The 15,015-nt window shown below is 39.6% G+C and overlaps 1 protein-coding gene across 1 annotated transcript in view; it reads right to left on the bottom strand.

Moving 5' to 3' along the window:
- MARCHF11 (membrane associated ring-CH-type finger 11) overlaps positions 1-15,015 on the bottom strand; it is a 110,687-nt gene that overhangs the window by 17,885 nt on the left and 77,787 nt on the right. The window contains exon 3 of the mRNA XM_043887542.1: positions 5,975-6,167. Coding sequence (XP_043743477.1) covers positions 5,975-6,167 — 193 coding nt within the window. The remainder of the gene's footprint in view (positions 1-5,974; positions 6,168-15,015) is intronic.

Below are 15,015 nucleotides of genomic sequence, written 5' to 3'. Positions count from 1 at the left end.
AACTCTAAATAGTTTTCTTGCATTTGCCTGGGTAGCTTTAGCTAGATATATTATCAACTATGAAAAACAGATTTTCAAAAGGGCCATGATAGATACAAAAATTTATATAGATTAAAAAAAATTGTACTTGAACTTAGGAAAACCTTATGTTGGAGAGCATGAAATTTCTGCAGAAGAAGCACTGTTCAGTATTGACTATAATTGATACAGAAAGAAGAAGGCACTTTGATCTGATCCTCATTCTAGTATGTCTGGGGTTATTTTTGAATACAATACTGAAACACTGGATCTGCTCTGAAGATCTTGGAAAGTGAAATCCAGCAGGGGTGATCCAGATCACTGCCTCCCAAGACTCCCGCCTTCTCCAACACATTCAGGAGCTCTGGGGTCAGTTTCTTCTACACCTATTACACTGTTAACGCTGAAAGGTGTTCACGTCTCAATCTCTTTTTCTCATGTAGTAAACACTCCCAGAAATTGCTTTAAGAAAAATCGCTTCCCTTTGTCGCATGGCTCTATGGCTAATGTCCCAATTCTGTTATTGCTGACTCTCCTGATTATTCTATTTCTCAAATTCAAGTGCAAGCATGCAGAACAGAGGACGTACTCACACACACACACACATACACACACACACACACAGATGTAATGAGCAGGAACCAGAACTACCTCGCAGGATGCTTTTGAAATAATGAGATAAATTATAAGATGGAATTTACACTGTCCTGCTCTTGAAAGCTGCACATGGTAATCCTGATGGCCCTAAAAGACACCAGACAGGACAAGCCTCACAGGAGCAAGGTCCGGTGTGGCCACTCCGACTTTCTTAGATAAACTTGTCCCACCAACCTAGACAGTCATGTGCTCAGTCACTCAGTCGTGTCCGACTCTGTGACCCCATGGAGACAAAAGCCTGGTGGGCTACAGTCCATGGGATTCTCCAGGCAAGAATACTGGAGTGGGTTGCCATTTCCTTCTCCAAGGAGATGGTCATAGAATGGATTTTAAGAAAATCACTCTAATGGTGTTAAATACAATCCAAACTACCGATCACCATGTCAAAAAAGGAAACTGTGAAAAAGATCTCGAAGATATACATCAACATTGCAGAGGGGACATTTCTGCACAGGAAGTGACATGAAAAAGGGCAGTGGGAGGGAAAGGGTCTTTTTTTTTAAACTTTATATATTTTGCAATTGTAAACACGAAAGGTGTTTTAATCTGAATATGTGTATATTTATATTATCTGGATGACTAACAAAATTTTTTAAAAGAACAACAGTGATCCAGATTTCTAAATTTTGTAGCCATAACCCTCATCACCCTCCCCTTATCATTCCAAGGAAGATACAGATCTTCCAGACGTGGTTTTGGCACTAACCTGACGTGTGCATGAGATTAGGTATAAGCACTGCTCCCTCTACTTCGGGAATCCCATGTAACAGGGAACTTGATGAGGCTTTCATTCTAGCTTACTGCTTCTATGAGAGAATGAACTCGCCTCCTCAGGGTCACCAGACACCGAGGGGACCTGGTAACAGCCCTCACTTTCCAGATGCAAGTTCATCAGATGACTCCGCATCCTATGGTCATATCTCAATCCCTCATTTCTTTGAGTCACTCAGAAACATATTCCTCTCGTGGTCCAAGCATCCTTAGAGGGACACAGCCAATAGAAGCGGGAGTGTTGTTTTTTCTATGTGCCATGTATGGAGCTGAGAACCAGATTCTGTGCCTAGAGGCTTCTGCCAGGCATTTGCTTTTAATTTCTGAGTTGACTTATCTTTCTGTGTCTACTGTGCAAAACTTCTTAGGAGGGAGCCACTGTGAGCCTACTGTGACTATTACTTCTCCCTAAATTGCTGTCCCTGGGCTACAGTATCTTGGTGATTTAGATCCTTTATATTAGTTTTCCTAGTACATAGTCATCGTCTGAATGCCATCTACTTAAATATTTAAAAGAGCTCCCCAAATATAAGCTAAAGTTACATCTCTCTGTACTTCCATTTCCTTAAGACAGCTCCCTCTGAGAGCTTTCTGTCTACCTCTGAACCACCACCCTTTCACTGTTAATACCCTTTTCCCAATCCTCTTGCACTCATTTTCACTTTATTCATCTCCTGAAACAGAGTTACTTCATCATTTAGGAAGTACAACCTGCTTATAAAGACAAGGTGAAACTTGTTGATCAAACCCTTACACATTTACCATCCCATCATCTAGAAATCTGTCCAATATGGTAGCCATGAGCCACAGGTGGTTAAGTGAAGTTTCAATAAAATTAAATTTAAGATTCAGTTTCTCATTCACACTAAGTACGTTTCAAGTGCTCAACAGACAAATGGAGCTAGTGTCTACAGTACTGGGCAACACAGATACACAACATTTAACTCATTGCAGAAAGTTCTCCTGGACAGCCCTGATCCAGGTATTTAAACTATCAAGGTACCCAGACCCTTGGGAGAATTCAAAACTTTAACAGCAAGAAGAAACTGGATCTTGGGAAAGCAGATATATTAGTTGATAATAAATGAAAGTAACAAATTAACTTTGGGAATAAGTAAATTTCCCCAAGTTCTCTTTCTAAACATTATGTGGGCTTCCCGAATGGTGCCAATGCAGGAGATGCCAGAGATATGGGTTCCATCCCTTGGTCTGGAAGGTCCTCTGGAGGAGGAAATGGCAACCCATTCTAGTATTCTTGCCTGGAGAATCCCATGGACAGAGGAGCCTGGAAGGCTACAGTTCATGGGGTCACAAACAGTCGGACACGACTGAGTGACTGACTACAACACATTACTTACCCTGACTGGACTATCACATTGTTTTGATTCTGGAATAATCTTCTATGAATTCACAAAAATATTTTTTTAAAAGAACATTTATGAAACTGTCAATCTGCTCCTTTTCCGTTTAGGTATAAATAAGTTTGAAAAGCTTAGACGAACAGGAATATGGGAATATTTCCAGCTGCCTTAAAGCCTTCCAAATGGGGAGCTAATCTTACAGTCTCCAGTACTGACAAGGGGACCATCTCCCCACGTGCCAAGCATCTCTCCATCTATCAGCATGCTCAGCTATCACTTCCCCATGAAATCTGCCTGAAACAGTTCCCTTCCCACATAAAACAACCAGTGTCAACCTCCCCCCACTTTGTCCAACCACCATCTCCTGTGCTTAAGTCCATCACTGCACATCCTGCTGAATTCTAGTTACTTACATCTGTCCTGCCTGTGTGGCTGGGAGCTCCTACAGGGCAGGAAAGTGACCGGCTTTCATTTGCATTCCCAGCACTTAGCACTGTGTCTGACACCTAGAAAGCTGATTGAACTGAACAAATTGGACACAAAGATGTATGCTTTTCACTCTGACTCTGGTCTTGCAGTCATGGGTATTTGAGGTATAATCAATGTAAGCTACTTTGTTACTGTCTACATTTAGTTAGCAGACATTTTAATTAATTTGAAATGTTAGCAGGAATAATTACCTGCCATGATCTAGCTGGCTGTTGGTAGCCTACATGTATTTGCTTTCTAACTCTAATAGGTTTCCAATTTCTTGGGGGAAAAATAAGCTTTTCTCTGGATCCAAAATGGAGAAGGAAATGGCAACCCATTCCAGTATTTTGGCCTGGAGAATTCCATGGACAGAGGGGCCTGACAGGCTACAGTCCATGGGGTGGCAAAGAGTCAGACACAACTGAGTGACTTTCATTTCACTTCTGGGTCTAACTAATGACATTGCAAAGTGAAATAAACACTGTTGTTCAATCTGAATTCTTTAATATTTTTCAAAATATACAAAGAAATCATTGAATGATGGGATTTTGATTCGATGAGCCAAAAGACAATGAAAAGGATTGTCAATATTTAAAACCTAGATGAAAACTCACTCTCCAAAGCTTCTCCAGGAAAATGTCCACTGGTTTTTCTTCCTAAGAAACTTAACTTTATAAAACGGGCAAACACCCACACTTCAGAAGGGAGGCCCAAATACGTCTTATGTTGTCAAAAAGATCATTAGTTCCTATGTATGTGCTCTTAAAACCAGAATCCTAATAATCTTGATTAAAAGACTGACATCAGCAATCAAACTTTAAGATCTAAAAACTCAATATTAAATGCAAGCTATGAAATTCAAGAAGATGATTTCCTAAGCAAGAAAGGCCTGTCCCTTTCAGAGCTGTAATAAAGTCAACTGCAATTCTTTTCCCTTCAGGTCAGATTGGGAGCCTAACGGTTCTTTCATTTTTCATCTCTAAATATCAATGGAATAGCACATTTTATAATTTTTATGTTGAAAGACAGAAAACACTATTTCTGAATTTGTTGAGGGATTTGTAGAACAATTCTGTAATCCGTCTCAATTTAGAGCCATACCCCAGAGGTTTATTTGAATAGAGAGCTGGAATTTCCAAATGCCTACATATGTATTATCACATTTAATGCAGATTGTTCACATACATGATTAGCCCAATTATTCAGGCCACATCTGCTCAGTTTACATATTTTTCATGACATCTCCCTCCATTCTTTTTTCCTTCTTGACTTGAAACTTTTATACTTTTCTTTCTTACTAGTCTTGTGTTAGTAACAATGGAGAAAAGAAGAAAAATAGGTGAAATTCCAGCTGGTCATAGTTTTTAAATGTACAAAGTTCTCTTAGAAAAACTGACTGAGAATATTGAAATTGCTGCTAATTGAAAGGCTTTTGTGAGTAGAGGCATTACTTTAAGTGATTTCAAGTCTTTCAGTGTTTGTGTCTCATTCAAACACACTTAATCTACAACTCCCAGTTACATCATTATTTTATAATAGTCTTTCCCTTTATTTAAGTCTGTGTGCTGTGGAAGCTGATTCTCATTTTTATAGGTGAGGGGAAAAAAAAAAAGGGAATAGAGAGAGACAAGGTCGACCTCTCCAAGCAGAGGCCAGGGTTAGAAGCCAAGGCACTTGATCGTAGGTCGAGTCCATTCCCTGAAGCCAGTGGCTCTCACATCATCTGCCTGTCGGTGAGTTTGTGAACACAGACGGTGGCTGGAGAGGGGTACCCTGAAGTGTTGGATTTGGCAGGTCTGGGGCGGGTCTTGAGAACGTGCATTTCTTTACAAGGTGCTGCAGATGCTGCTGCGGCCAAGGGTGGTCCTCGGACCGTACTTTCCTCGTTTTACACCCCGTAAGCTGTGCGCCACATCAGAGCAGGGGCTCTCCTGGGTAAGGTACGGCTGCTCTCCATGCCTGTCCGCTGGTGCCAACTGGTCACCATCGCATGCCTGTGGCACCTCATACACAACAAGGAGATGCTGCCTGAATTGGCCTCCGTTTTCCCATGGCACAAGGGAAGTGTGATTGGGCCAGTGAAACACGTAAAGAACCTTTTCTGTACCGTCTATTTTGGCTAAAGTGTCCCATCCTTTGCCTCTTCTGAACCACTAAATGTAATAAGTGAAACTAAGCAGCACAGAACGGCAAGGAAAACTGTCCCCAAGTCCTTACCCTTCCAAGGAGCCCTTTACGTCCTGGGCGGGGAGTCTGAGGTTGCCAGGCCACGACGTAAGACCTCCAAGTATCTGTGTTCTCCCCGGACGCACACTATGGCCATTGACATTAGTCAATACCTTCCCAGCTTCGTGAGGGGGATTTAGATGCTGTTCTTCCTTAGAAATTAAATGACTATCCTTCCATCACCCACCGCCAAATAATTTCAACTCCTCCTTCTTTATGATGCAAAATAAACCACTTTAAAAGGGCATTATCCTGTTCATTTTTTTTTTTTTTTTCAGATTACTTGGGAACAGAGATGCTATGTTTTTTGAGAAAAGTGGTGGATTGTGGTGCCCCGGGCAGTTAATGAGCTAGAGAACCAAGATCACGTGAACCACCACATTCTAGGTTCGATCCGACTGATGGAAACGGTGAGAGCTGGAAGAAACGGATTACTGCCATTTTGTTAGCGTTGAACATCGTGGTCTTACCTATGCACACTAGATCCATAAAACCATACATTCCATAGCAGATCTGAAAAAGGACGTCCTTCCTCTGCCATACTGCATAGGGGCTGAAGGCTGACCAGAGGAGCCAGGTCACACTCGCTATTAAGAACAGGGATCCTAGAATTACAGCGATCATCTGAACTTTCTCAACCAGTGTTATAGAAATGCTTTGCCACTAAAAGAAAAACAGAGGCATGTAAGAAAAAGTGCTGTGGATAATTTAAAAAGAAAAAAAAAAAAACACGTTTTAGCCCCATGTTTCTCTTCACGTTAGACCCTTTTCAATCTGATCGGTCCCCAAATGATTTTTTTTTTCCATTTCATTCAGTTTATAAAAAATAGACCAGTAAATAAAGATTAATGAATTGCCTCAACTTCATTATTTTCAGTAATTCACCACTCTGCAAATTTAATCTAGCTTTATTCCAGATAACCATACTAAGTGTGAATGGCTGAGGAATATTTAGTACCGAGGAATCACATTGTCATCTTTCACACATGCATGAAATTAAATGCACTCTGAAGAAACATGGTGAGGACTCCTCTGCCTGCAAATTTATTTTGCTCTTAATACATTTGGCTCCTGCAAAAAAAGGGAAGTATCTCCTTTTGTGAAAAAATGTAAAAAGTAAATAAAGAAGTTATATAAGAACATCTGTGAAAATGTCATTTAACACACTGAAATAATTATAAGGAAACTATAAAACTGTATGTTATCTGTTATTGCTACATTTCATATGCTCAGATATTATTGGCTATTTATTATCTAACGAGCAATCCATGAAGCCATTCTCGTCAAGATTTAGAATTTGTACTTGAAGGAGTATCTTTGAAACTCACAAACTGTATAAGCAACCACCATTCAATGGAGACAATAATTTGGTGTCCAAAGCATTAACATTTGAGAGGATTTATTGTACAAATGATGAAAAATCTTTCAAGGGTGTTAACAGCTTGAGAAAATTAATTAATCATGTTCTCACTTTTGCATCACTGAGACAGAAACAAAACTAGAATTGCTATTATGGTCTACCAGTAAGTCAAGCAATGAAACTCAAAACAACCTGCACAATCTCCTTGGGTGTGAGAGTTGTGGCTGTTACCACATATGGCTTGTCAGAAGAATTCCTAAACAGTTTAAATAACCTTTAAAAAACAAATGAGCTTCAACAGTCAGAATCCATTGGGTGAATCTGACAACGTCCTTAAACTCCTCACTTACCTGGAGTGTGAATATGTGATCCCCAGAAAGTCTATCACTACTCATAACTTCCCTCTCTCCCTCATTGCCTCAGTCTCTCACCACAAATAAGTTACATATAATGATTTTAAGCATGATTTGAACCTTGCGTATTCTTAAGACACTATAAAGTCTACATTTGTTAAAGATTAAATATCAAAATGAATTCAAAATACTTCATTCTCTCAAGTCACTTACTGGTTTCTCTTAAAAAAAAAAACAAAACCAGAACCAAATGACAAAGTTTGTAGATTCTATAATGAAGACATTTTTAATCATTTTAATATGAAGATTAATTTATTGAAAAGTGGTTATTTTTATAAATTTGCATGAATAACTGAACTAGTCAATATCATTTTATCATTACATTATTATATCATTACAAATAAACCAGTATTGTACTTCGAGCACATATCTGAAGCTTTATTTTTTTTTTTCACTATCTTCCTGACATAACATTAAGCACATTAATTTCAAATGACTAGGCATTTGAATTTTAAACCATTTAAAATTTGGTGTTGCCAGACAAGTGTGAAGTATCAGTGTCTGTGGTCTTGTTTAGTTTTGATGCCCATTAAAGTCTTCATTAAATACAACAACCTGGTAAGGAACATAGAAAACTGCTTCTAACTAATCTCCAGCTTAGATGGATGCTAACAGGTCTGTATACACTATGTTAGTCTTTATCAGTTTATTAATCACATCACACAGGTGAAAACAAAGCATCATTTTAAACCCATGAGGCAAAGGTGTCCAATTTGTGTGTGTATGTATGTGTGTGTTTGATTTTCACATGATGGACTACAGGTTTCAAAATACATATGCCTGCATCACAGGAGTCAGAAAGTCAAAAGTGTGTGAAGAGGGTTCACCAGGAAGGCACTTTATATACTGATATCTATTTTCCTTTTGCCAGGAATCCTTTATGTTCCAGATTTATTATGTAATTTCAGTGGTGTTAAATTTGGACAGTTCAATATTGTATAATTAATTATATTTTACTCCAGTTAAGCTTATTAATTAATTAGTTGATCCAGGCTGCCTGCATGACAAGTGAGTAACAACATGGTGGCCACAGACACCCTCGTAGGCATTCGGATTTGGGAGAACTGGTGGGGATGGTTTTATGGTGCTGTGGTGTGTCCTGGGACAAGGAAGCCGGTGACTCTGGGTCTCAGAGTCAGCTGACTGCCAGGACGGGGAGACCATGCTCAGGTGGCAGGCTTCCCAAACTTGAGGCTCAGCCATTCCTTGACGAGAAAGGTGAATGAACAACAAGACAGACTTACTAGAAATGAGAAGCATATGGTATCCCTTATATTTGGAATCTTAAAAAAAAAACCCTGATACAAATGAAGTTGTATACAAAATAGAAACAGGCCCACAGTCATAGACAACAAATTTATGGTTTACCAAAGGGGAAGGGTGGGGGTGGGAAGGGATAAATTAGGAGGTTGGGATTAAAATATACACACTAATATACTTAAAATAGATAACCAGCAAGGACCTACCGTATAACAGAGAAGTGTACTCAATATTTTGCAATGAACTATAAGGAAACAGAGTCTGAAAAGAATGCATATATATAACTGAATCACTTTACAGTACAAATGGAACTACCACAACACTGTAAGTCAACTAGACCCCAACAAGAAAAAAAGGAAACATTGATGCTTCACACTTGTTTGGTGTTACCAAATTTAAAATGGTTTAAAATTCAAATGTCTGGCTGTTTGCAATCAATGCATTTAAAATTATATCAGGAAGCTAGGATAAAAAAGAACAACTCTTGATTACAATACACCTGGAGGCTCAATCATTTACTATCATAGAAATGATTTTTTTGTTGTGGATATAAGAAGTAATTTGAGCTTTTTGAAGTTTATTTTTAAATAAGGACAAACTGCTCAAAATCTGTAATGAGCTCCCTGCAACTTTGGTTTTCTGTTACTTCACTAATAGTGCAAATGTGTATGCAAGTGTGTCTGAAAGTGCATGTATATTCTTCATATGCTGATGAACCTTAAAATTAGCACTATTTCACTGAACAGCTAATGAGGACAAACCGTTACTGAAATAAAATTTATGAAACCAATTATGAACTAAGAGATTGCTCTTTGAACACTGACACCATCTTGATAATTTCTTCACCCACTGTATACTGCTCTCTTATTTTTACCATTATGTGCAAAAAGTGGGATTTTTCACATTCTTCCCCTAGGAAAAATACTACTACTTCCCACCACAAGGAAACACTCCTTGCCCTGGAAGACACTCATTATCTACCAGGCTCAGACTAAAGGCACTGTGTTAATGGACCATTAGCCTGGACAATAAAAACAGTAGACGAGTGTCCTGGGGCTTCTCTCTCTACCCCAATAGTACTGAACGCTTGGACTGCAGTTTGTAAGGTACCTCTGAATCTTGAACAAAATATGTCAACTGCTGAGCACACTTTTTTCTCCTCTAAAATTTCATACATAAGTACATATATATATATATTTTTCACTTAAATTTCTTCCCAAGTTTGGAAAGGAAAGTAACAATAATCAGATTGGTTTAAAGCCAATAATTGCTGTTATTTTCTTTCAGTCTATAATATGTGAGTATGTATAACTCTTTTATATTCCTGAAAAGCTGTTCACCTCTACACAACTATTGAAACTATTGTTTCTAGAAAAAATGGGACCAATTGGTTCCTCTTTGGGAAGTTCATTCTAATTTAGTGTACTAGAAGAAGTAATTTAATATTCATGGCCTGTATTCATCCAGGACTAATATGTGCCAGGCACTTTTCTAAGAAGTTATACATATCAACTCATCTAATTCCCCTAGCTACCTTAGGAGAGAGGTACTATTACAATTCCCATTTTATAGATAAGGAAACAGGTAGAGAGAGGCTTAACAACTGCTCCAAATGAAAACACCTAGTAAGGACTGGAGTTGAGATATAAACCCAGATAGTCTGGCCTTTAGATCATGCTCTCAACCCTGTTACTATTCTGTGTAATAATTTCATTGAGCTCTGATAACAGTTAATTGCATGCACGCTAAGTCGCTTCAGTCGTGTCCAACTCTGTGCGACCCCATGGACAGCAGCTCACCAGGCTCCTCTGTCCACAGGATTCTCTAGGCAAGAATACTGGAGTGGGTTACCATTCCCTTCTCCTATACCCCATCATTTCAGTGCCATGGCAGTTTTTTGATAAAAGTTTCAAGACTGTCTTTCTGGTCTACTGAGACAGCTTTCTAGCTGCATAGCCAGCTGTGAGTCACTTGCTGATCCTCTATTTAACTCCCAAATCTATATTCTTAGTGAAAGAAAACCTGCCCCCATTGGGCTGGACTCTAAGCTCCATTAAGGAGGCTAAATATTTGGTTCAGCACATATTCCCAATGCCTGGCACATAACTGTTGCAGGAAGGATGGAAGAAAGGGATGGAAGAATATTATAAGGAAGACAGGGAAGAAGCGAAGAAAGAGGGAGGAAGGAAAGAAGGAAGGTAGGGAAGGAGGGATGAAAGGAGGAAGGGAGGAAGAGAGGAGAGAGAGGTATGTGCCTCAATTCAGCTTCATCTGATTCACTGTATTCTCCCAAAGGCTGTGTACCTTTTACTTCGGTCCCTTCTCTGCTTTTGAGCACGTTCTCACTTGATGAAATCTCTCATCCACCCATAACTTGCTGTGATGCCAACTCTTCTAAAAAGGCAGCCCCCTCCTGCCCCTTCTCTTCTAAGCAGAATTCCACCTTATGGACCCCACGAGCCACTATGTATACTTCTGTTTGCTGTGGGTTTCTTTCACTGGACTCCCATGTTGTCTTGGAATCCTATCGTCCACACATTGCATGACATGATAGCAGAAGCCGAGTCTCACCTCCCGTTGTGTTCACCAAAGAGCAGAACACACCCAGTCAATGCTTTAAATGCACCATGCCTGACTTTAGTTTCCATCACCTATCTGATTGCCAGATGAGCATTCTCTTCACATCCATTCTATCACTGCCGACAGGATAAGGTTCAGCTCTGGCAAAGCCACCAGTAAGTAAAGAAGTGAGAATTTAAACTCAGATTTGTTTCCAAAGCCTAACTTCTTTCTTAAGTGTCCTCCTCTGCATAATGTCTGCTTTTCACATCTTCTGTCTATTTAAACTGACACATCCTTCATCTAAAAGTGAAACCAAAGAGGACATAGCTATACCTATCTAAAGGTAACTCTAGAGATGAAAAAAGTCAACAAATGCAAAAAGCAGCTTAGCAGAATACCGATTAAACCTGACCAATAGCTTTTCAAATGGGATCCTCACATACTTCTTCAGTATGAAAGTTGCAGTTTGTTAAATGAATATGGGGCTTCCCTTCTAGCTCAGATGGTAAAGAATCCATCTGCAATACAAAACCCAAGTTTGATCTCTGGGTCAGGAAGATCCCCTGGAGAAGGAAATGGCAACCCACACCAGTATTCTTGCCTGGCGGGCTACATGACTGAGGGACTAAGCACATATACATACACATAAATGAATATTAACATAATGAAGACACGCTAATGGAATTATACTTCTTTAATTTTAACAAAGTTTGGAAGGAATTAAATAGACTCATACTGGAAACTTTTTAATATTCTCTTTATATATGACTGTTCAGAGAGATACCAAGTAAGGTCCATCGGTCCTAGAAAGACACAGACAAGTATGTGTGGCCCCAAATGGGGTATGATGGTGTGTGAGGGTCCATATTGGTTTGGCATCCCCTTCATGAGCTTCCCTGGTAGCTCAGACGGTAAAGCGTCTGCCTACAATGCGGGAGACCCGGGTTCGATCCCTGGGTTTGGAAGATCCCCTGGAGAAGGAAATGGCAACCCACTCCAGTATTCTTGCCTGGAAAATTCCATGGACAGAGGAGCCTGGTAGGCTACAGTCCATGGGGTCACAAAGAGTCAGACATGACTGAGTGACCTCACTTCACTTCACTTCATGGGAAACTTGATAAGTACCCCAATAATTTCTATAGACTGCTCTGAAACCAGGGCACTAACTGTTGCCGTTACCAATGAAATCGTACTGCAGCCATGAAATTAAAAGATGCTTGTCCTTGGAAGAAAAGCTATGACCAACCTAGAATACTAAAGAAGAGGGACATTACTTTGCTGACAAAGGTCCATATGGTCAAAGCTATGGTTTTTCCAGTAGTCATGTACAGATGTGAGAGTCGGACCATAAAGAAAGTTGAGTGCCAAAGAATTGATGTTTTTGAACTGTGATGTTGGAGAAGACTCTTGAGAGTCCCTTGGACTACAAGGATATCAAACCAGTCAATCTTAAAGGAAATCAATTCTGAATATTCACCGGAAGGACTGATGCTGAAGCACCAATACTTTGGCTACCTGATGCGAAAAGCTGACTCATTGGAAAAGACCCTGATGCTGGGAAAGACTGAAGGCAGAAAGAGAAGGGGTTGACAGAGGATGAGATGGTTGGATGGCATCACTGACTCGATGGACTTGAGTTTGAACAAGCTCTGGGAGATGATGAAAGTCAGGGAAGCCTGGTGTGCTGCAGTCCATGGGGTCACAAAGAGTCGGACACGACTGAGCAACTGAACAACAATACAATCACAGGTGTATTACTGTCTTCAGACAAAAAAGGATGGAAGAAAAAGCCATGAATTTTCTTTTAAGAAATGATGGGAGCCCAAGCCATGATGAGATCGAGTCCCCTCCTTGTATAAATAAATCACTTCTAGCCAGTAAGATGAGAACCAGAGAAAGGCGTGCACTCCATCAGGCCTCCAGGAAGCTGTTTAGAAAGATGTGTTCCTGTCATTCTGTTGTCTGAAAGAGTTAATGCAGCCTCTCAATTTAGAACCAATTTCCTCCCTGAAAATAGCACGTGCTCAGAGGGAATGAGGCTGAACTCAGAGAAAGTAGATTCTTTCAGTGAGCATTAAATCATTCAGTCTGAAGCACTGTTTCATCTTTGTTTTTACAAGGCAGGTCAGATATGAATCACAGCTAATAGATTTGCAGAACAGTGATTTATAACATGCAGTGTGACAGGTGGTATTACTTACCAGTGTCACAGGAGAAAACACCTGTTCTTAAGAAGGGTCCTCTACAGAAAAATGAATTCAGTGAAAACCCATTTTCAATCATCTTTAGATGGTGTTTAAATTGAACCACTAAAGTTGGAATTTGAAACGCTGGCAGAAAACATCTCAATGTGTAATCAATTTGACAGGCGGATAAAACATTCAGTTAATTATATGCCTATTCTTTGAAGACTCTCATTTATAGGTTGCATATTAAAAATGATTTCTTGGTTTAATATGAGTCTTCTCTGTGAGAAAAGCATTTTCATAAATTCGTCAGACCTGAGATAAAAGTCATGCAAGAGAAATTTGCTTTGTGTGAGAAAGGTGAAATCAAAACAACCTAGGAAAAACAATTAGGGGAACACAAAACTGCTTCTTTTAAATGTTAATAAAATCAATAAAACTCTAGAAAAACGAACCAAGAAATGAAAGAGGAGATGTGATGACCGATGTTACAGAGGAAAAGAACATTAAGAGGACACTGTAGACAACTTTATGCCAGTGGATTGGATTCAATTACAAACAGGAAATAGACAAATGTTCTGAAAAAAACAAACTTACCAAAACTGACTCAAGATGAAATAGAATGTATAGAAATAGAATAATACTATATAAAATAAATTGAATTTTTAATCCAAAGCCTTCCACAAACAAATGAACAAACATCTCCAGGACCAGATGGTTTGACTGAGAATTTTATCAAACATTTAGAAAATAAGATGTCAATTTTACGTATATTCGTTCAGAACATAAAGGAGAACAGGATATTTCCCAACTCATTTTATGAGGTCAGCATCAACCAGGTACCAAAACCTGACAAAAGCATTACAAGAAAAAAAATACTTTCAGACCATACTCCTTATGAGCATAGATGAAAACAAACACAAAAAAACCTCTATAAAATATTAGCAAATCAAATCCATCAATATATAAATATAATAATGCAGCACGAGTGAGATTCACTACTTCTGGTCTTTGTACCCTTTTCTTTAATAATTAAAGCAGTCGTAAAATGTGGTGTTTTGCTGTTGTTCACTCACTCAGTTCCGTCGGACACATTGAGACCTCATGGACCAGCCTGCCATGCTCCTCTGTCCGTGGCATTTTTCCAGGCAAGAAACACTAGAGTGGGTTGCCGTTTCCTTCTCCAGGGGATCTTCCAGGATCAGGGATTGAACCCAAGTCCCCTGCACTGGAGGTGGATTCTTTACCACTGAGCCACCAGGGAAGCCAGCCCAATGTATGTTTGATGGACCACAAACAAGACGTTTTAGCATTTCCTGTACCTCAATATGTGCACACTTCTTGGGATGAGTGTCCAGAACTATGTGCCTGGGTCCTCGGATTGTGAAGTAGGAGAGAAATAGTCTTCCCCCAGGAAGGAAACCTCTGAGAGAAGGTGGACCCTAAGGCGCTTTCCCTCCAGTGTTGAGAGTCATCCCAGGTTTCCTCATGACAACTGGGGTCACATGGAGCTTACACGTGAATAGGCAAAGCTATGGTTTTTCCAGTAGTCATGTATGGATGTGAGAGTTGGACTATAAAGAAAGCTGAGCGCCAAAGAATTGATGCTTTTGAACTGTGGGGTTGGAGAAGACTCTTGAGAGTCCCTTGGACTACAGGGAGAGCCAACCAGTCCATTCTAAAGGAAATCAGTCCTGAATGTTCATTGGAAAGACTGATGCTGAAGCTGA

Source organism: Cervus elaphus, chromosome 25 (assembly GCF_910594005.1).
Source record: "Cervus elaphus chromosome 25, mCerEla1.1, whole genome shotgun sequence".
Taxonomy (NCBI): domain Eukaryota; kingdom Metazoa; phylum Chordata; class Mammalia; order Artiodactyla; family Cervidae; genus Cervus; species Cervus elaphus.
Note: the sequence above shows the minus strand (reverse complement) of the source record. Positions and strands in the feature narration are given on the sequence as shown.